At 42.2% G+C, this 23,239-nt stretch overlaps 1 protein-coding gene across 6 annotated transcripts in view; it reads left to right on the top strand.

The window, feature by feature from the left end:
* Positions 1-23,239, top strand: part of ST3GAL3 (ST3 beta-galactoside alpha-2,3-sialyltransferase 3) — a 194,271-nt gene that overhangs the window by 103,864 nt on the left and 67,168 nt on the right. For all 6 annotated transcript variants that reach the window (XM_063343468.1, XM_063343469.1, XM_063343470.1 and 3 more), the window contains one exon: positions 13,382-13,476. In XM_063343468.1, the coding sequence (XP_063199538.1) occupies positions 13,382-13,476 (95 nt within the window). The remainder of the gene's footprint in view (positions 1-13,381; positions 13,477-23,239) is intronic.

Here is a 23,239-nt window from a genome sequence, read left to right as displayed (position 1 = left end):
TTCATGGAATTGGTTTTAAAACTTTCAAGAAGTGGAATGAAAACATGAACACCTTCTCTATGACAGATTTAAATTGTAAGTAATTATTTGTGGAGCACTTGAATACTGTAATGGTTGCGTGAGCCATCTAAGTGGTTAGACAAACATAGGTGGGCAAAGAGAAGAATGAGAAAATAAATCGAGATGATGCTAAAAAAATGCAGTGAATAGACTGAATTCCAGGGTGAGGCGGAGAGTAAGTTACTTCTTTTGTGGCTCCCTGATGGATCCATGGAGATGCTGGGTTACTTTGTTCCACCCCCTCACTAAGGGTATGGAAGACTCCTGGGCGTGTCGGGATTTCTGTGTCAACCAGGAGTGCTGCGCATTGAAACAACTTAATATTGGGGCGCCTGAGGGGGGTCAGTGGGAGAATATCAATGATAGGAGTGAACTTATTGATGCTCTTTGTAAAGGCTGAACGCAGTTCACGCAGTTAAACGTTGCTCCTGGGACAAAAGTAGTGGATCAGCAGTGTTCACTGCTCTTTGTAATATTCACGAGCGAATAGAAATGCCGCTGATGAATATGCCTGAAGCATTTCTTTGGTTTGGAACTTGGGATCACCCAGACCGCATTTTGTCCATTTGCCGCAGCTCCCTTTGATAACAGCCAAAAGATGTGTAACTTCAACTTCCACTGTTAGGTCTTGTTTTCTTTCCCACAGCTGCAGGAAAAGTGCTTTCTTTATCAAGGGTACTGAAAGCGAAGGCATATTTGTGTGGGTTTTTTATCCCCTCATCTTCACCATAACCATTTCCTTTAGTAGCTAATAATATTTAGTATTTATTTCAGTGACTTACATAAATCTCAATTGCATAAACCAGCAGCGTCCTTTTTTCTACTGGCTTGTCTTGTGGGAACTTGTTGAAAGGAACTATCCCATTGAAAAGTTCCTGGTATGAGGAGGACTGTTGTACCGTTCTTCAGATGGTGCAATAAGATTAATTGGGAAGGCCTTTCCACTTTGATTAGTTAATCAGGGATGACATCAATTCCCCCTGAAGATTTGTAGCATTTTGGAGAGCGGGCTTTTAAGAGCTTACCTTGTGCTTCAGGTATCCATCGAGCCTCAGAGCGGAGTCCTTTGAAGTTACGGCTGTAGGTGCTGCTGTTGCTGCACAGTCTGTTACCAGAGGTGTGTTTAACCTGGACTTGGGGATACGAGAGCACAGGACCCTGGTCGCAGGATGCCAGGACGTGTGTGCTGGCTGGAAGGTTAGCTCTTATTTTTTGCACCTGTCTTGCAAACAGGATGGGAGAAGTCAGCATGGTTCATGGTTCTTTTCTTTGTCAGAGTAGTCAAGTGGCACCTCCTGTCTCTTCTTCCTGTCTAATCTCTAACTCGAGCCAGACAATTTCTGCGTGGGATGATGAAGAAACGATGTAGCTGCCTGTGCTCTCTGCTGTTTGCAGCTTTCTCCACTGCACTCATTTGCTCCTTGAGTCAGTAAATCCTTTCGGTTTTGTCAGGTGGCCTCTTACATGGAAACTTTCTTCAGCGTCCAGTCTCTGTGCCTTGTCTCTGGAAGAAGTATGCAGAAAAAGGTTTTACAAGCTCAGTGTCTTACCCTTGTTTTGTTAAAATACTTGTTTATTTTTAAAACCATGGGACCAAAGGAGAGAGGCTTATATTAAACAGTGCTGATACTATCTGGAAGATTTTAATGCATTTTGCTTTACAGATGGCTCTTAGGCTAAGGGCTGGAATTAATAAGGTGACAGAGGAGACGGCGAATTACATGAAACTGGGCACAGGGTCCATGTCTCCCATATCACTAATGTTCTTGTGACCGAGGGACCTGCTGGCAGAGGCACCTGGGGGGAAAACCCCCTCTGAAAACACTCTTTCCACTTGGGATGCATGTTTTGGCCTTTTTTTTTTGTCTAGATTCCCAGTTTGAGCCTGTGAGATGCAAAAAACCTTGGAGGTTTTTGCATCTGGTTTAAGGAAGAAAAAGCCTCTGTCTGAATCTTAAATAGTAATAACTGGCTGCCCCCAGTTTGTCCTGCACTACAATGGGAAGTGTATTGTGCAGCAGAGTAACAGAAACGCATCTGGAGCTTTTCCCATCGGGATTGATATGAATCTCGTTTATCTTCGGCTTTGTAATCTATCTGTAACTGTTTTTCAGTAAGTGGTATTATTCTGATATTAGTGATTTTTATATATTTTTTTATACATTGTACAAGTATACATCAGGGGGCTGTACCTGAGAGATGGCACCTAAAGCTATATTAGCCTATTTCACTTAATAGAGGAAAAAAAGCCTGTTCTCTGGTGGGATGAATTGTACTGCTTTGACTACTAGGCAAGCTTGAAAATCACACAACTGCTTCTTGAACAACTTCCTACAAGAAGGAGCATGCCAAGGTAAATTGTTTAGGCGTTAGGAATTTGTTCAATGGAGAACATTTCCACCCTCGTCGTTTTTTTAGTTAGGATGTCCACCTTCTGAATGGCGCAAACTCTGACATGGATTCCAACCAAAAAAACTTGTCCAATTTCAAAATGTTCAGAGAGGACTCTGCTTGCCCACCATCGCCCATGCTTTCAGTCCCCTCTTGTTTTTGCTGCAGAGTTTGTTCTTGTTTCTGGTTCATATGTCCCTGTTTTCTCAATGAAACTGGAGACTTGATTTGGTATTGTCGTTGCTATGCCAGGTTTTTATGTTAAACTCAGATTGTGATGACTTAAAAAATTCTTTTGAAAATAACTGACAAAGAAATTCTAAGAAACATGACAATGGACTATCTGTGTGATTGTCTTTGAGCATCAATTTATATAGTGTACAAAGCAGCTGAACAATTTACTTCTTGTCTGTGTTTCTTTGCATTTAATTATCTGCCTGTCTTGTGTGCTGTAGGCAACTATTGGTGCAATAGCTTCTACAGACTTTTTTATTCCACTCACTTTTATTGTTTTGCTTTCATTTCCTGTTTGTGTCTGCAGGCAGGCTTGTCCTTTGCATTTTCATTGGGGAGGCTTGCTCTGGAACACCTTAAAGTCACTGTTGGGAGTTGCAGTGATGAGAATTGCAACCTACAAATATTCAGTAATAATGAGGCAGGACAGAAAATGCATGTGGTTTGAAAATAATGGTTTCTTTTTAGTTTTCCTCAGGTTTCTGAGCCCTTATTAGTTACTGAGGTCTCATTTCCAACTATATGGCTAGAAAAATATTATTTGTTTGGGGTTTTTTAACGTGAAAGCTGAGATTCTCCCAGGAGTGTGATAGGAGGAACTGGGTCTTGGAGAACTTTTTGGAATATTGGACTCCACATAAGAAAAGGAGAAGAGCTGACAATACCTCTGTTAATGCCATGCCATAGTGTGTACTTTGCAGCAGATAAATAATTTCCATATCATCTTAAGAGGAATTTTTTGTCTAGGTTCTGAAATGGCATCGATCATTCTCGAAGAGTATGAGCCTTGAAAAAATTAAGACTCTTTTCTTTCAGAACAACCCATCTGTTTCAGTAAAGATGCTTGAAACATTGACATTTCTTCTGCCAGCATCCTCACTCTAGTAAGACTTAGGCAGTAAAATTTTGCTCCAAGCACATTTTTGACCTGGATGAGAGCAATATGCCAGAGGTGAAGGAACATCAGGCATTCAGGAACTGAGTAAGTTACAAAGTCCAGTCTCTGGCCTTACGCAGACACCAAATCATGCAACCCCTTTCATAAACTAACAAAGCTTCACCTCACGTAATTTGTTTTACACTTGCTTGTCTTCCTCAGCTTCCATCACAAACCTGTTTTGAAGCTTACCCGTTTTAAACGTTAGTGACCTTATTTTCATCTTCAGCTGGCTGTATCGCGATCAGGTCATGCTCATTTGTCTTTTGTGCCTATTTGTTTGTTAGCTTCAATAGCTCTTTTCCGTCGATGCTGCATCCCCTGTGCTGTACGTAGACAGAGCAGCCACATCTGTTCTGTGCTTGTGCTTGGCTGTGCTGAACAATATGTGCATTTTTGGTTTAGCTGATGACGGAAGGCTCTTTTTCATCATTGTCCTATTCTCTACATACGTACCAATTTCTTTTCAGCTTTCTTGATGTACGTGCACAAAAACAATATGTGCTGTCTGTTCTAGATGGAAGAATTAAGTATTCCAGGCTCCTTCTGCAGTGGCATTATTACGTGTTATGAAGGCCACTGAAGATTTCACTGTTCCTTTCAATGCTTTCAAATATGAAAATTGCTCTAATACAGTAGGATAACATCAAGATAGATACATACATTAAGTAATGTGTTAGGTGAAAACAAGATTAGAGGATTTTGAAACAGTGACGTGCAATTTGATGTGCTCTACCGTAAGCTGGGAGCTCAGGAGAGTCAAACGTGCCGATGGTGGCAGGGATGAGCAGTGGGTGGGGAGGATTTCTGGCAATAGCATGGCTGTAGATTAACTTTTCTCTGCAAGGAGAATAAAGAGAATGGTAATATGGCTTTATAAAAGCAAAGTTCAGTCACTGCGTTTTAATAGACCAGTTAATTAGTATCTATGATGAAAGACAATGGGTCGGTGATGGAAACTGTGCCCATGTCATCGTTTCACTGGGGCGGAGTTAACTTTCTTGCTAGCAGCTGGTTTTGGATTCATGATGGCAGTTGGTAGTGCACTGATGGTTTTGGTTGTCAAGGCGTTTTCTGCTCCTCACACCGCCCCGCCAGCAAGTAAGCTGGGGAGGCACAAAAAGCTGGGGGGAGACACAGCCGGGACAGCTGACCCCGACTGACCAAAGGGATATTCCATACTGTGTGATGTCATGCTCAGTATATAAAATGGGGGGAAGAAGAAGGAAGGGGGGTGGGGTGGGGCGCGTTCAGAGCGATGGTGTTTGCCTTCCTAAGTAGCCGTTACATGGGATGGAGCCCTGCTTTCCTGGAGATGGCTGAACACCCACCTGCTGACAGGAAGCAGTGAATCAATTCCTTGTTTTTCTCTGCTTGTGTGCTCGGCTTTTGCTTTACCTATTAAACTGTCTTTATCTCAACCCACAAGTTTTTTCTCACTTTTACTCTTCTGATTCTCTCCCCAGTCTTTACTGGGGGGAGCGAGCGGACGACTGTGTGGTCCTAGTTGCTGTCTGGGGTTAAAGCATGACAGCCCATCATCTGCAGTTTTCTGGAATGCATGCTATATCTTCACCAGAAAAACCAGTTTTTCTGCCTTTTGGGAGTGCAACGTTGCCCAGCAGCAATTAGCCTAGATGACTGCTGTCCTATTCTTTTTCATTAGAAACAGCAATCTCCTTCCTGTCCCGGTGGAATGTGAGCAGGAACGTAATTGTGCTAAACTTTGGCCAGCTGGCAGAGTTGCTGGCTGGTGTCTTCCATGTGAGCCGACTCTTTCTGTTAGGGGGAAGGATTGGACCCTTTTTCCTTCCCTCCTCATCTCATTTTTTATTTGCACAGAAGGCTTTGAAAACTCAGGCAGTAATTACAGTCTGCTTTTGCTCACCTTCATCATGTTTCCAAATACCATGTAATCTCATCTGTTTGGCTCAGTGCTCCCTCAAAAGGCCTTGAACACCCCACCTGGCTTCTGGTAGGAAAAACTATCTGTAATTCAATCTTGCATCTTTGACAATAACACATGAAAAGCAAACTATGACATTGAAATGATGTTAGGAGGCTGGTTTTTAAACTAACATCATTCTACGCTGTCTAGAAGTCAGCTTTTCACCCTTTCATAATTGTGTTTTGGTATTAGAGGGTTTGGTGAGCAATGACAAATTTTGAATGTTGTCTTATATGCTACACCGTGAGGCAGGTCAGGACAAAGTTTCTGCCTTGTCTAAATTTTATAGCTTGGGGTATTTTTGCCCTTTTTTTTTTTCCCCCCCCAAAAGGAAGCCAACCTTTAAACCAAGCTTCTTGTTATTTTTATGTGTGCTTGTGTGTTTTTTGTCTGAAGCATTTGGAGAATCTGTAGGAAAGTCTGATGATTTGGTTGGAGCAGGCAATCAGGTTTCTTTTTGTCTTTAATGGTTTCTGTCAAAATTTTCAGTCCCCAGAGTGATTATTTGCGTTATGTAGAGACACTCCAGGTAAGCTCTTCAGGGCACTTTGTTAGACCTCATGCATGTCAGAACATAGCCAGTTAGCAGGAGGTACTGAGCTGATATTAAATCAGTCTTTGATTTTTGTGCCTTGGTGGTGCGTAAGCACAAGATATTAATGACTGCAGAAAGGTTAAACTTTACGTGTCTTCCTGTTTATCACAAAGGTACAGGGTACAAACAGAAAGCAGTCTTGGCAGGCAGCAGGCTCGCAAAATCCATGTGGCTGCTTATCTACGGTTGTGTTTGTACTGAAATTTGATTACCATGTATGAAGGCAAGTATTTCATAATCCCAAGGAGTCTGAGGGGTAGCTCTTGATTCTCAACCACAGCAGACTGTAGCTTCGGTACTTGGTCACCGCCTAGCAACATTATCCCAGTATGAAAATGGTTTTAAAAGTAATAGACCTGTGCAGAGCTTCAAAAGATCATCTATTGAATTTTCCTTCTTAAAAGTAGGCACTGCCATGACTAACCCATGCTTGACAGATGCAAACTTGTTCTTAAAAATAATACTATAAAATCAGAAACTAATGTAGTTGATGCAGGTTCTGTAACCCATGTCCAGGCAACAGATTTCAATGTGTAATAATCCCAAGCATGAGAAACCTTTTACTAATGTTTAAGTTTCCTTTGCTGCGTTTTAAGCCCAGGGCTACTACTTCTATTTACTAGGGATATGGAGATATTACCTTTCTCTTTTGCAACAGCCTTGTAATTTTTAACGGTTTATCATGCCCACCTTCAATTTTCTCTTCTCTAGACTAAACAAATTAATTTCTTTCTAGCTTACCTCAGAGATCATGTTTTCTAGACCTTAGATCTTTTTCACAGCTCTCCTACAGCCTTTTTCCAGTTTGTTCATGATTTTTGCGTGAGGCCCATGGTCCTTGAGCTGATGCTTTCTGATCCTGAATAAAGTGGGGTACTTAACAGGTTTTACAGCTGTGATACTTATATTTTTCAGTCATGATAGGATGTTTATCTTTTCTGCAATAGTATGACAACGTTCTGTGTATGAACCACAGTGCATAGAGGCCCTTTCAGATATGTTGGAGCAGCTGGTTTGGCTCTAAATAGAGCAGTGACCAGGCAATGGGAAAATCCCTGCACCGAGGAGTTTAAACAACCTACGAGGTGATGGAGAGCAAAGAGGGCGAGAGGACTGATGATGCTCCAGATGCTTTCTTCTTGCAGAGCTGCGAGGGAACAACCGATTACACCAGCTCAGTAATGGAAAAATCCAAATGCTAGAGTTATTAGAAAAGGGCAGAGAACAAAGCAAAGTGTTGTTTTACCACTGCATAATTCAGTGGCGTCTGTATAGAGAATGGCCAAATAGTTGAGGACTTTTCAGCCCGAAAGGGGCAACTGTAGGTACTCGGGGTCTGTAGGCATGAATAGCATGGGAGAAGATGGGTAGGGATCAGTGGCTCACTCTGTCTTCCAAAAGAGGAACTAGGGGTCTCTAATGGCAGTGGTCTGGTGCACTGACCCAGCGTTGCCATTCTTCAGTACGAAGTTATCTTTACTGTATTGTCTGATTTTCTTTTAGACCATTTCTGTTATAGATTGAGGCCCAATAATTGACAGGAACCAGTCCAATTAATCAAATTAGTTTATTAAGCAAGCGGCATCTGCAGTTTGTTAAGATCAACTTAATTTTTGGCCTGATCTCTACTACTAAAGATTTTCTTCTTGCAGCCATCCATTTTTTTTGGCTCTCTTTGCTGATTTAGGGAAAGAAGTATGTCGGTTGTAGGATGGGGTTAATCCTTATTAATATGGTTTCTTAAATTTTTCAGCTGCTTGAGGAATCTTTGAGCTGCTTGGATTTTTGACAGAGGATTAATGTCAATAAGAGATGTGAAATCAGGACATCACAAGCCTCCTCCTTCCCTATGCTATCATACCATGCTGCTCCCCAGAGAGGGAGGCAGGGGAGAGGACATACATCTAGGTCTCACTAGGGAGAAAGAAAAAGGTTAGTTTAGATTTTCTCTCCGTACTTTTATAAATGCCTCTATCAGAGCAAATTATTCAGTGCTAGAGTGCTTTGATTTGTATTTTGGCCATTTTATTAATAAAATTGGTAGATGTGCTTTCTGTTTAACCACGGGTGCTTTTGAGCATAAGCAAACAAAAGAGTAGAAGTCATGCTGGGAAAAAAAAAGTCATTGTTTCATGTGTGTGTTTTTTTGCGGTTTTGTCTTTTTAAAAAAGAAGGTTGTTCCTGCCCTTGTACAAGTGCAATGTGCAGGTTATGTATAACATGAGGTTCTAGCACCATTTTGGTTTTTTCCTTCAGCTTCCAGTTTTTCTTTGCTGCCGGTTCTCCCTGACTAAAGAAGAAACAAAAGGGCAGGACGGCTTATAGGAGGACCGAATAAAAAAAGGAAGTAAATATCTGAGAAATAAGCCCCTAGTGGAGCCTAGTGGCTGCCCATCTGCCTTTCCTTAGTGTCATGATTTCTAGAAATGTGGTGCCATCTTCTCCTCTACTCTTTCCAGGGACTTGGCCTTGTCTTGCTCCCTCCTTGTTCTAGACAAAGACTATCAGTCAGTTTATTTTATTTTGTCTCTGGTCTAGCTTATTCCCTTCTACACATGTATGTATTAATTGTCTTGAAAGCAGCAGGTAGGAGTAGGGAGCCAATTCTAGTCAAGATTAAATATCTGAAGTTGTTCAACAGCTGCTTTGATAGAGGCGGTGCTGGTCTAGGATTCGCGCAATGCTTTGGGAAGTTAACGCTGCTGATGTTGATTGAACACCGCAGCACACATCAAGGAGGAGTAGCTGTGAATGGATCTGTGTATCAAGGACAGAATGGAAATGGTCGGAAAACTTGGCTGGGGAGCTTCTAGCAGGGTAGTTCAGCCCTCCCAAAAAATGGTTTTGGGTCACAACTCTTCTTACTTGTCAGGGAAAAAATAACTGGAAATGTTATTTTTTTTGTCGCGTAAGCTGTGATCTCCTAGGCACAAATATATATCACACTTTCTTGTGTATGTAGATTCTGGTTTAAGAGCAGTTTCCTGGCAGTGCACTTCTTTTGCTGTGAGCAGTGACAAATTGTGTCAGAGATTTTCCTAATGCCTTTGTATAAGGAATGCAAATGAGAGCTGGGAGAGATTTGGACTGTACCTCATAATTATCATATCCAGCATTTCATAGAATCATTTAGGTTGGAAAAGATCTTTAAGATCATTGAGTCCAGATTTTGTCTATTTAGATGTCATTTGCTCTTTTATTGGGGTATGTCATTCAAAGTAGTGATTTTTAGATGCTTGGCATTTCTCTCTGAAATCATGCAGGTGCCACAGGCACCCAAATTTCTCACCTTTTCATGGCTGTCATGTGCTATGAGGTTGCATTATGTCTGTTCTGGAGTTTGAGGTGGGGTAGATAGGAGGTGGTTAAAAATCAAATTTGAAAAATCAAAACTTTCGCTTTACGTGCTGTTTGCCCCTAGAGCACAAGCTCTTCTGGAGCTGTGGTTGTTAGTGAAGCTCACCTGCCTTTGGGCAGCAGCAGCCGACCACTCGTGTAAAATGCAGCATCCCGTATGTAAGCTGCTCAGTAGATACAGAATTTAGTATCATTTAGAAACATTTACTTTTTCTGTTTGACAAACTCCCACGCATTCCTTGGAATGTATTTTAGGTGCTCTGCAGAGAGCATTCCCATGGCCTGTTTAAGGCATATCCTGATATTTCCTGAAGGGTCCTAGAACATGCCAGACGCGCTTCAGAGCCGAGACAGAACAGCCACGCTCCTGGAGAGGTCTGGCAGACAGCGTTTCCCTGTCACTGCTGGACATCGGTTCTGGCCTGCTCTAATTTATTGAGGTGGCAAAGTGCTTTTCTTAGATCATGAGCTTACAGCATTCATGATTTCTTAATATTTCCAAAATGGAATTACCTTCAAGATTTATGGGAGCTAAATATCCTCAAATTTGCCCTTTTTTTTCCCCCTTATGGATATAATATTTCCCCCCAACTGTTCCTCCCTGCTCCTTAAATGAAGCAAAAGTATGAGTTGAAAGTCAGTTTCCTTGTCTCTGTGTACAATATTGTTAAATATTACCAAATAATAGTAGGTGGTCTAAGGCTATTGTGTTCTTTGCTAGAAAAATCCTGAAGCTTCTTGTAGCAAGTACAATAACAAGGTCAATGGTCACTTCACCCTTCTCTTCGGGCATCACTTTGTTCACAAGTGGGACACCATAGAGCATCAGATGAGTCCTGCTAGCGCTTCAGCTGCTTTTTGGAACTCCCTTTGGGGCCCCAGGAGGATCTGACCTTCCTCCTGGTTTTGCCAGGCACCTCGTAAGGGGCAATCTGCATTAGGGACAGATGCTCAATACTCCGTGTCAGACTACTGTCTTTTCCTGGTGTATGACTTGCAAATGGACCAGTTAATTGCATCTATAAATAATACCAACTTCTGAGTTAGGCCTGATCCTGCAGCCTGTACCTTCTTTTTCGTGCAGTGCTCTTAACCGGCTAAGTTTTTTATTTACTCTGCACTACTTTATAGCATTATTGTAGGGAATCCTGTTGGTCCTGATCTGAGGCCCCCAACATAAGAAGGACATAGACCTGTTGGACTGAGTCCAGCGGAGGGCCACAAAGATGATGAGAGGGCTGGAGCCCCTCTGCTATGAGGACAGGCTGAGAGAGTTGGGGTTGTTCAGCCTGGAGAAGAGAAGGCTCCAGGGAGACCTTATAACCCCTTCCAGTACCTAAATGGGGCCTATAGGAGAGATGGGGAGGGACTCTTTATCAGGGAGTGGAGCGATAGGACGAGGGGTAATGGTTTTAAACTAAAAGAGGGGAAATTTAGATTAGATATCAGGAAGAAATTCTTTACTGTGAGGGTGGTGAGGCACGGGAACAGGTTGCCCAGAGAAGTTGTGGATGCCCCATCCCTGGAAGTGTCCAAGGCCAGGCTGGATGGGGCTTTGAGCAGCCTGGTCTAGTGGGAGGTGTCCCTGCCCGTGTCAGGGGGGTTGGAACTGGATGATCTTTAAGGTCCCTTCCAAATCTAACCATTCTACGATTCCTGAGAGGAGAATAAAACCTGCTCATATATGCATTTTCTGAAGCATCGAAGATTTTCCTGAAGGTTGCATGCTATGGTGGCAACAAGAGTAGCTGGTGAGCTAACAAACCAGGTCACCTACAAACCAGCCCAAAGGTGCTGGTGACGCCCAGACAATGCCATCATCCTTTACTGTGGCTGCTGCCTGGGGAGAATGGGGACCATTCTGTGGGACCTGACTTCTGCTGTTAGTTCAAGGGGTGTCTGTAAGAAAGAGCTGCGAACATCGGTGCCATTAAGACTATACAAGCTTATACACTGTATGAGAAGCCTGCAAAGATTTCTTCTATTGATGTTGGAAGGAAGTAGAGGTAACTCCTTGGAGACCCACCAGTGTAACATAATATTACATTTGAGAGCACCAACATGCTTGAAAAAACATTGAACTAATTTGTCAGGTTATTGAAGCTTTTAGGATATTTTCGGAGTATTATTGTATCCTGTTCTTTTTCTTTTTTAAAAAAATAGCCCTGTGGTTTTTTGTTTTTTATTTAAGACCTTCAGAAGCCCTAAGATACCTAACACATCTTCTGCACCTTTTCCCAGATAAAGTTATATAGATCCTTTTGTATCCTCAGCTCTGGAAAAACATTCCTTTCCTTCTAGATCAGCCATGTAATCTGTGCATCCTGCTTTTATGGTTATAGATGATCTGTGTAAAGATTGCATGAGTGGATGTGAAGCGGTGGTATGCATGGGTGAGTTGGAGTCTTCTGTTCTTGTTTTGTTAGATGCTCTTGGTCTCTCTCTTCCCCCTTCCCAGAGATTTCTGCAACCTCCGATTTACTGGGGCATCTGTGATAGGACTGTACTTTGAGCAGTTTATAATTCAGAATTCATTCCATCCTTTCCTCACCGTGCTGCTATCTGAAATTGTTGCTCTCTACCTGGCTGTGGCACAGCGTAGATGAGTTTATCTTAAATCAGGTAGTTCAAGTCCAAAAGTTATCTGATTGCAGTAGCGTGGAGTTGCATGGTGCGTGCAAAATCAGCCTGAAGGGAGGGTTAAACTGGTGTGTTGCATCTATCCCACTGCCAGTCCCCAGGTTAGCCAGGCCATATCTATTTCAGATACGTGTATGTTGCACTTGCAGTATGGCTGTAGTGGAGATGTACTCTCTGACTCTGAACTTGCAGTACATTCCTTTCCTCATTTCTATAGCATAGTGGGATTGATTTTGATTCAGAACATCCCTGCTACCATCTTGATATGATTGAATGAACGGATTTCTAATAGTACTAGCCGTGATCTTTATACTCAGAAATGGTCTTGTATGAAAATTAATATTTCGGTAGTTTCTTTTCCTAATTGTTTCCTTCCACTGTACTAATTGTTTCTAGAAGAGACAATCTTTTAGTAGCTGCTGTGTTTGTCTGTTGAGGGTATAATTAGGATAATGTATTCCCATAATGACATGGTTAAGAAGGACTAGTTCTCTCTTTTGTAAATGAGTTTGGATAGATCACAACTGTTTGGTTTGGCAAGGACCTCTCTTGAATCATTTATGTGTTAGTGAATGCAGAATAAAACACCTACATCTGTACTGAATTTCCATTCTCTGTAAGCTAAGTGCTGCTTCGTGGTCTCCTGAACTGTTTCCTTTCCTGCCCGTGTTATGATAGCTGCTGTGTATGGGCAGATGAGCGAGGCAGAAGCAGCCGTGAGAGCAGATAACCCCAGCCTTGCTCTCCACATGCATTTGCCCCGTGCATTCATACCTGCCCGGCGCAGCAGTCTTATATGTAATGAACAACATAAAGGCAACTCTGCACCCCTTCCTCGCACGCATACATAGACAGCACATGAATTGGCTTGTGCTTACAAAGCTGGAAGTAAAGCTGCCTAAACTCTGGTTGCAATTTACAACTTATTGTAGCTAAATTAGTAGCCAAACAATAGTGTGGAAGTTCTAAATTGCTGAGTGGAAGTGATTGCCAGGCTCACAACTTTAGTGGTTTGGCACCTCGTGGTACAATTTGGCACAAATTCTGACAGACTTGTACCACTGCTGGCACCTTTGGGTAAAAGGAAAATCTTCTATGTTGCTGTATTGCCGGTGAGAATGTAGAATCAGCACTTAAGTATGATTTCTCTCAACCTCCCTACAAAAATTTATCCTTCCTAGTTCAGGAGTTAATTTCTCTCTCATTTTCGTTTTCTCAGGTTCTCGAAGCCGGCACCAATGTTCTTGGATGATTCCTTCAGGAAATGGGCACGTATCAGGGACTTTGTACCCCCCTTTGGAATTAAAGGACAAGGTATGAGAAAATTGTACAGCTGTTGGAAAAGAAGGTCATTCTGCAGGTGCTTGACACATCTTGTTTTTCTGTACTGAAAGCTCAGGTGTTCCCTTGGGCTCAACTTTTTTCCTGTTCTAGAGGAACATTGTAGTTGCAGCTCTCAAGCTCAAAAGGGTTTTCACAGCTGGAACGTGGACCTCAGAGGCTTGTCTTAGGGAGGATGGTTTAGCACATGGTGGGAGTCAGTGCAACAATGGCAATTTAAATGTGCCATCATTGTGGAAGAAGCATTTTGACTGCTGTAGCATCTTGGCTGACAGCGGCAGAGAGAGTCCAAACTGATTTAAAGTACCTTTAAGTTGGTAATTCTCTAAAGAATAGGAAGGACTCCACTTTCTGAGTTTTGGAGCCTTAGAGTTGACCACTGATACAAATTTTTTGGTTGTATAACTGTTTTATAGTTGTGCTATTTGTGGGCTTTTATAACTAATAGGAAAAATTAGTTCAGATGCTTTGGTGACGATTTGTAATATGCCTTGTCCTCCAGCTTGAGTGTGGCAGCAGAGGCTGTGTCTCAGATATACTGTGGGAGAGCAAAGAGTGGTGCTGGTGGTGATGAGCTGGGAGCCAGTAGCCCACCCAGCAAGTGGTATATTTTGCGGGTGACACAAGCTTCTTGCTATCCTGCGTGTGCCACCAAAGGCCTCTCTGGGTGAGTAGTGGTGGAGCAGAAGGGTTGTGGTCATAGCAGTGATTTGCTGCAGACTTCCTGAAGTCTGATGTATTTATTAGGAAGTGCTTGTAGCATTGCATCAACTTCCAAGATTATTTTTTTCCACCGACAAACTCAAGACTACAGATGGCCCTCAGAGGAATTGAAATACCTGGTAGAGAAAGGGCTGCAGGCACAATAGGCTTGGGTCTGTCCCTCTCCCTGGAAGCAGATGTGGTAGTTGTCAGAACAATCCCTGATCAAATCAAAGGCTCTACTGACAAATTTCTTTTGGCTTGCATCAATTCCCTTCTTTGTTTTGTATATGTCCATTCCTTGTCCAGTTGGTCTTTTGCAGCTCAATAGGCAACTAATTACTGTCCTCTAAATCAGCCAGCAGAGTTTGCAGCAAAGAAATAACAGTGGCAGCACAAGTGGAAGGCTGCGTTGAGCGCAGGAGGGCTTGTCCCCTTCTAACAGGCACACAAGGTGTACAAAGCTAGGGCAAGCTGCCTGACCAACGTGGAGGTGGGATTTGCAATTACACATGATGTCAGCTAGACCTAATAAAAATCATTCCGTTAAACTGAATCCAAATGGAGAAATTCACCAAAAGGGGATGACGGAACGGCTCTGGCAGCCTTCTCCCTGGGTTTGTTGCCAGCTTGTATCACCACTGCAATGTTATGTAAATCTGGTGTTTTATATTGGATTTCCTCAGTTAAAAAGAGAAATGAGAAATTGCCATTATTTAAATGGCTGTGAGCTGAAGCCATGGGACGGAAACCGTTGAATGGGTTATTTTTTTAATGCCCTCCTGGGACTGAATTTTGTGCCAAGTTTCAGTCTGGAGCAAGTTCTGTGTGTGGGAGGGTTGAATTATAAATCTCTGTAGCCCAGGATTTCTAATGGCCGTGCTGACAGGCTGTGAGTCCTAGCGATGCGAATGGCGCCCTTTCATGTTACACATCACTTGGAATTCTTGCATCAGTCTTTTCTGTCTGTCCCATGGGATGCATTCTGGCTCAGCTGAGTGATTGGATGATGGGATCAGCACCTCATTAGGCCTTTCAGTCAGGGCAATCTAATGATATCCAAACAACTGACCCAGGCAGGCAGCGTGGAGCGCGGTCACGTGCTGCTGCAAGATGAAGACTATCAGAGCTGGGATGTGCATGGGAAAAAGAGTAGTCGGGGCGGCTGAGAAAGTGTAGAGAGACGTGCCTGTGTTGAAACAGATGGGGCAGGAGTTTTGCTCCGTGCGTTAGGGAAGCCCTGTGACACCATCAGCTGGGATTTCTGACGTGCATCACACTGGGAAGGGCAGTCAGTGTTTACCGACTGTAGCTGGGTTGGTAATGGGAAGATTTTGCTGAGAACTCGGTGAATATCATCCGGCGTTCTCAAGTCACTGTGATCTAAGTCCAAGTGCAAAATGGCTTTTTTTTTGTGTGTGTGAAATATAGCTACAGGATGAGCTCGCTTTCAGTAATGCTGCATGTTCCAAGAAACTTCTAGAAACTAATCTGTGGTAGCTTGAAAGTACTTAAGTTATGAAATCGAGAGATTCTTAGCAGCTTGGAGGCTCATCGACCATTTCTGCTTTCTCTTGGTAAAGTTTCTCTCTACGCTTCAGACACTTAGCTAAGTTTTTCTTTGCTTTGTCTCTGAAAAGAACTGAAAGAAGTCCTTTTTCATTCATCACTTGGTGTTTACTAGTCCAAGAAAGAACAATTCCAAGATTGCAAGAACAAGTCTTGCAAACTTTAGGGAAAAGCAGCTTTTGAGGAGCACTAATTTGGAATAACACGTCTCTATACAGTACATGTAAAAGAGTAGAAATGGCTCAGAAATTTTCAGAGCAGGACTACCGCTCTTTAAAGGTGATCATATCAAGGAGAAGGCAGTATGTTGATCATTTTGACACAGTTCATCAGGGATCTTCATTTTCTTCAAAAAGAATCTGATTTTAAAGACAGTTCTTCCATCTCCAGATGCTAAAAAGTACTCAGTATAACAAGAGAGCTTAATAGTGTTTCTTCATGAAAGAATGCTCGCTGCTTTTCTCCATTTTCTGATGTGGCCGTTAGCCCATGCAGGGGGTTTTATGACCAAAGTGTTCCACTGTCCCCAAGAGCATTTTCGTGTAGAAAGCCTCAAGGTGAATATGATTCTGAAGGTGAAAGTTTTTAGACTTTGCCCCAGATGATGCTGGTTCTGAAATGGAATATTGCAGTGGAAATAATGCACATCTCGTGTCGGATTGGGAACTGCTGCTATCGTTAGTTAACCACCTTAGTGATTGCTTGTCTGCTCAAAGAAAGCAGCACAGGAATAAGCAGGTGGTGACCCTACTGCTTTATGGACAGGACTTTCTGGGATGAGGCACACGGTAGGAAGTCGTGTACAAACCCTTTTTGAACAATGGTCTCTGAGTGTCCTCTACAAGGTATTAGGAATAGATGAGGAGGAATTTATAATGTTGTACCTTTTTCTTAAACTGCCTTAATTAGGCAGAGTATTAGTACATGTTGTACTGGTTGACTCTGCCTGCCTCTTTTCACCAAAGATCTGGACCAAGGATTGATCCTAATTACTTGATCCCAGTCTCCAGCAATGTGGGACAGAAGCGGAGCTGAGAACCGTCAGGAGTGGTGGAGCTGATACAGCAGATTGAAGGTGTCAGTGCTTTCATCACGGATGTCTGTAGCCCTTTGTGGGAGTTCTTGCTTTCTCTGTGTGCAGAAAATAGGTAAAGAAATAGATATGTCATATTTCTGAAAAGACATGAGTGTATTTGCTCACAGGTTTTCATACTGCAGAGGTTCTCTACAAGTATCTAGTTTAGTCTTCTGTGCAACAGTGGCTCTAGGTTTCACCCAGTGACTTCTGCATCTGGCTATGAACGCATGAGGTTATCTTTCAGAAATCTAAATGAAGATTTTCTAAATGATGAAGAATAACCATGTTGTCAAATAGGCCAGTATCATATTTGAGTGCATTTACTTTAAAAACTCAGACTGCCAATGCCACGTTGAGCTTTGTTGTCTCCCTCTGTGTGACTTGACAGACTCTAGAAATGGGATGTGCCAGTGTGAGTGCTTGGAAATGATGACTCCATCTCTATTAATAAAATGGCTGACCTCTGGTCCTGAAGGCAGTTGAGCTCATTGTTCAAACAGGTTAACTCCCTGCCCCGCGTCCCCCCCCCCCAAAGAGGATGGCTATATCCAGGCTTCCTATCAAGAAAGGTCACTAGCCTGTATTAGCCTGTGACCTTATGAATGCGTGAGAATTATAGGGGAGGATATTTGTTGGCCCTGGTGAAAACCATCGGGGAACTTTAATAGGATGGACTCGAGTAGGACAGCGTGCCTGCTGCTGATCTGTTTATTAGTGTGCGTATATAGCCAAAGTGGGGGGTGTCATTCAGGAACACAATGAAATTAGTCAACCTTAAGAGCTGTTGAGAAGATCAAACTATAACAAGAAGTTGGAACTCTAAAAGCTGCAAATGTCAAGATGTCCTGTGGGGACAGCTCAGGCTGTCAAGCACCCTCCTGTGTCCCAGGCTATTGTTTTGGCATTAACTGGGATGTTGGAGTGCCTCCCACATTTCACCATTTGCGAGGGTCTAATTTGCTTCTAGGAATTCTTCTTTCCCAGCACCCACCAAGCCTGCTTTTTGCAGCTTTTTCAGTGAAGAGCAAGGAGAGTGCGGCAACCTCAGCCTCTTAATTGATTTACATGGAGATTTTTTAATTGAAATTGAAATGTCATCTTTTGTATTTGCACCCTTTCCTAGCAGTGCTTCTATCAGTGTAACTTACAGAGGTATGAACGTGCATGTGCTGCCCATATTGCTGCAGAGATCCTCTAGCATGTGCACTGCTTTCAGGGTTAAATTCATTAATGAATAAGCAATGGAAAAATTGTTTATAGTGTTAGTGAGATTATTAATCCCAGAGGGCCTCCTCCCCAAATTTACCTCTGTAGCTACAGCAAAAGGAAGGAGTTATTTGGAGAAGGGCAACAAACAGGACTGGAGAAATACCTGACTATTAATAGAATTTCTCAGTACATGTGGCTTAAAGAATATAAAAGGCTTTCATAAGAAAGAGTAGCTAGTATCTGGCATCCTCTCTGTGTAATGAGGACGGGAGAGTTGCTGCAGTTTTTTTTGAACTTAAGTGAGAACACATGGCACAGCATACACTAAAAAAACTAAACAAACATGATCCATGTAATAGCTCTTCCATGCATTTAGCCAGTAATTGTGTCATTGCTTAGCAGTAATTATAGGTCTTCACTTCTACCTTTGTTCCTGCTGGATTGTTTTAAGCAGAGAGGCTGTTTTGTTGCCCTGAATCAGTTTGTCTTTGAAGGCGATATTTATTTCTTAGGGAGTGAATGTCAAGACATTCACCATCTCAGAATTTGCCTCCCGCCAGGAATTTAGGAAACAGTTTCTCCCCCATGGTGATAAGAGAATATTAAGAATATCTTTGAAGTACTACAATTTTATCAAATATAGTGTGTAGTACTGGCCAGGAGACTTTGTATTTTCATCTGGTGCAAGAGGGGCATCTGGAATTGGTGACACATTTGGTGACAAAGAAATCATGTCTTTGCCCAGAGCACCAACGCTAATAAATGTATTGTGCAATGGTTAATTGTTCTCGTACTCAGTTTTATTTGGATGTTTTCTTTTGTGTTAGTGCTTCTGGGAAGAACCATGGTTCAGTGCTGCTTAGCAGTGATTTCATTAGTCTCATGGGGGAAGAGGTCATTCATCTTCAGTGAAAATGTTGAGTTTTCGGGCGTGCAAAAGTTGGCATATCAACATGTTATCGGGAGAAAATCTCTTTTCATGCGTGTTCTTTTCTTGCATAGCTTTTTCTTCCACATCAGCTTTCTTGGCATGAGCAATACTTTATCTCTGAGAAAACATATTCACTTGGACATCACAATTGAAATTTACAGCTGACCCAAAGAAAAATTATCAGAAAAGTAGGTCTTTTCCAACCTACTCTTCCAGCTCTTTATAGAGGTGGGAGTATCACATGCAAACACCTTCTCTATGTTTAACTGGATCTGCTTGATAATGAGGTGCCTCTTTTCTGCTTTAATTCTCTAGCCTTGTCTTTAAGTTGTTAGCTGTACTCTTGTTGTACGGATGATTTTCCTACTGTGAGCATTTTTTTGTTCTTCATGTGTTGTTCCTTAACAAATAAACCAGAAGCACAAGCATCTGTAGCTGTTAGTTCTGTTCAGAGTAGGAGGGATTAACACAAAATTGTTGTTTCTTCTTGAGTTTGAGGCAGATTTCTGAACAAGTTTCCACTAGAATTTTACATTTGACCAAAATTGGTAATAGTTGTCATTATCACATGGGAATATATCTATAAAAATGTTGCTGTTTCCCCAGGGAATCTAGCTGATTTTATAGCCTCAAGAAACTAAATGAGAGGTTTGGAGGGGAAAAAAATGTAAAAGTTTCAGAAGAGGTAGAGGATTGGCTTTTCATTTCTGAATAAAGCCTCTGAAGGGAAGTTGTATCATGAATTTTGTAGTTAATCAATTCTCACTCTTGAGCTCTCTTGATGAAAGTACAACCCTCCAGGGCAGTCCCTTCTTTCAATCAAAATTGATGCTTTGCTCTTGAATATGCTTAAAGAATAGTCTTTCTCCCCACCCACTGAGAAGGGAAAGGTGTCCCAAGTTTGCGGTTAATTGGGTGGCTCCATATTGGAGTTCTTCCCAGAACTGTTGAAGGGCAATTGAGACATCATGTTATTCCTGTCTTTTACCTCCTAGAGGGAAGCGCAGGTCTTCGCTGGCTGTTGTGTTTTGAAGTGACACATCTTAATGCTTCTGCAAGGGTCAGGAGAATTGGAAATCAGTGTAGTATTTACTGAGTTTTTTGGCCTTGAAGACATTGCCTGGCCACCTGTGAAAGGGCATCAAAAATGCAGAACAAAGGGAACGACAAATGCAGCCCTCTAGAACAAGTGCATTTATTTCCTTGCTTGTCTTTGGACAGCAAATTGTGAATCTTTCAAGGTCCATTTTCATTTAGCGTGAATTAGCCTGTTTCTACAGGCTGCATTGCTTCCTGTGCTTCAGGCTTGAGTTTGGATCAAAATAGTTAATGCATGGTTATTGCAAAATGTTGCCCGTTTTTTGGCATAATTGTTTTTTAAATCAATGTTCCAACTTCCCAAGCCCTGGGATTATGTTGGGAACTAAGCTTGTATTCTGAAAAAACAAACTCTTGGTTGTGAAGAAAAGATTTTTTTAAAAAAATCCCTGAAGGCTCCAAAACTACGATGTAAATCAAGAGTCCAAATGTTATGTATTTTATTTATATCTTGTTATAAAAAAAAGGCCTTGAGGGCTTTCTGGAGCTTACATTTAACGCATGCCAGGTTTCCCTAAAATTGTTATGGAGGTACCATGCGTTTTCAGCCTTTCTTTTTTTTTTCTTTTGTTTTGTGTTTTGTATCTATGCAACATTATATGCATGTTGTCTTAATACCATGAAAAATCAGGAATGGAAGTGTTGTGATATTGGAAGCAGTTCTAAATCCTGCTGTTAGTAAGGTGTATCTCAAGTAAACCACCTAGGCTGGCAGAGCTAATGACCTGAAGAAACCATTTGCTTGTTTTCACTCACAAGAGCTGATGTGGGGACAGATTCCTGCAGTTTCTAGTTAACTGTCTGTGAGAGCCAGTTTGTGTGTTTGCAATTTGCTGCTAGGTTCTGGAAGTCTTTGTAGCTTCTTTTCTCCTGCATAGACCTCATAAAGTTAGCTGATCAACAAAACGAAGTGACGCAGGAAATTTCAGACTCATTTTGGTATCTGTTGTGCTCACTGGATTCACAGCTTCACTAAAATACAAATAACATCTGTCTGCAGCTGGACATGGTGTTTCTGGGAGAGAGCTGGAGGACGGAATATGTGGTGGGACCTCGGTCCATGGCCTTGTGCTGGGCACCAAGGTGGCAAATCCTTCTGTAAAATCTCACTTCTCAGCTCCTGTATGGAGCAAGATCTTAAGGAAAAAAATGCTGAAGAAGGAACTTTGTACAGAGCTGAACTTTTCGGGAAGTGTAAAAAAAATAATAAATGCATGCACTGGGTTTGTGCTCTCACAGCTTGTTTGTAAATATTGTGATTTGTTTAATCTATAGCATTGATAGTGTTTAGCTTACTCTCCTCACGAAGCTGACACACACGTGTCATTCTGTTATTGTGGGACAAGGACCCATATGCAGAGGAGACTGGCCTGCTTTCGGGATGTCTATCAACCTCACTCTAGTCAATGTATTCCCAAAAGCTGAAGCTGATGCCCAGTTACCCTGCAGAAGTGTTGGCTCGAGGTGTGGCAGCTGGGTCGCCAGCTGTGGAGATGGGCACTGACCACGGCTTGCGCGGCAAACGTGAAGAACTGCAGCATGACGCTGTTGCCCGACCCAAACGCAGCGGATTCAAATACTTACTGCTGGCAATAAGGGCATGTAGACTTGCCGATTTTTGAGGAAGATGGGCTGGTATGGACAACTTGAAAAATTACAGCCTCTTCTTTTGGTGACTTGGGAGTGCATGAACAGCCCAATTTGACTACTTTCAAGGCAGGCAGAAGGTAGACCCTGTGAGATACCTGCAGTAAGTCCTGTGGAGTGGAAAGGTCTCCTGTCTTTTTTAAATGATACAAGCGAGAAGCTTATGCATTAGAAACAACAATGTTAAGTGTTGTTGACATTTACAGTGAAGGTCTCCACTCCTCCACATAAATAACAGAGAAAAAGGCCAGGATTGAGACTTAGGCAGGTTCTCACTGTGTGGTCACTGCCCGCCAAATTTCTAACTATTTACTTTTAGTTTTTCCAAATGTCTGAAAATTTCAGGGTCAACCTGAAGTCAAGATGTACTTGTGTTCAGGGAAATCAAGCAGTCCTGAGCTGCTTTTGAATCTTCTGATGTTATAAGGCAAAGCTGGTAGAATATGTCATGATAACTCAGGATTCTTAGATAAATGTAGTCAACTCCTCCTCTAGATGGGAGGAAAATGTGCAGAGGCCTCTTGCTTTGTTTATATAGTCATAGTGTGTGCATAGTGGTTGATAGATGAATGGGTTAAATAATCTCCCGCTCTCCCCAATAATCTAAATTCTCTGTGACAAGAAAAAAATATAATAAACTATGACTGCAGACAACTGCGGGAGATCGCTTGCCCTGGTGGTGTGTTCGTTATATAACAATGGGAGAAAGTGAGGGTGAAAACAGAGGATATTGGTGTTCATTTCCATTAATTTATCATTAAAGGATGGTAGCAGACCCATGTGAAGAACGTGTAAGGCAGAGGGCTATCTGAAGATGAAAGCCTTTGTAGAGGGCTCATTATCTAGGTGTCAAAGGCCTATATCTGTTCCTAGTTATGCCACTTATTTGCCTTGTGACCTTTAGTAAGTTTGATTCTCTCAGAGTATAAGGACATTTACTGCTTTCAGAAATGAGGAGAACAGGTGGAGGACTCGAGAGGGTGAATTCAGGAATATGCTTGTGTGTTTACATGTGCGTGTGTATGTATGACCTTACAGACTTTGACTTGAAGAAGCTGCATAAACGCCACGTATTTTTACTGTTGGAATAAGTTCACTTGTCTAATACTTCAACTAGAATCAAACAGCACCTGCATTCCTCCGTATATATAACATATGTACGTACGCTGTGTTCTTATGCGTACCATACAAATGGTTTCAGGTAGGCAGAACCACTGCATTACAAGTTGCTCTTTGTGATGTGAACTATTGGAGCTAACGCAACTAACGGGCTGCCAGTGAGCTGCTGCTGAGATGTCTTCCACTCCCAGGAGAGCTAACATCTGTAGCCCTAAGGATGATGGCACTGCCATTGCCATTTAAACATCAGCGTTTGGCTACAGACTGGAGGACAGATTTAGTATTGATAACGTCTGCCTTGAATCTCATGAGGGTGAATAAGAGGAACAGCACACAGGAAAAAATATTGCTGTTAGGTTTAATCAGACGTCAGGCTATTACCA

Source organism: Chroicocephalus ridibundus, chromosome 8, assembly GCF_963924245.1.
Source record: "Chroicocephalus ridibundus chromosome 8, bChrRid1.1, whole genome shotgun sequence".
Lineage (NCBI taxonomy): Eukaryota > Metazoa > Chordata > Aves > Charadriiformes > Laridae > Chroicocephalus > Chroicocephalus ridibundus.
The sequence above is the reverse complement of the archived record's forward strand: the minus strand, read 5'-3'. Positions and strand labels throughout refer to the sequence as shown.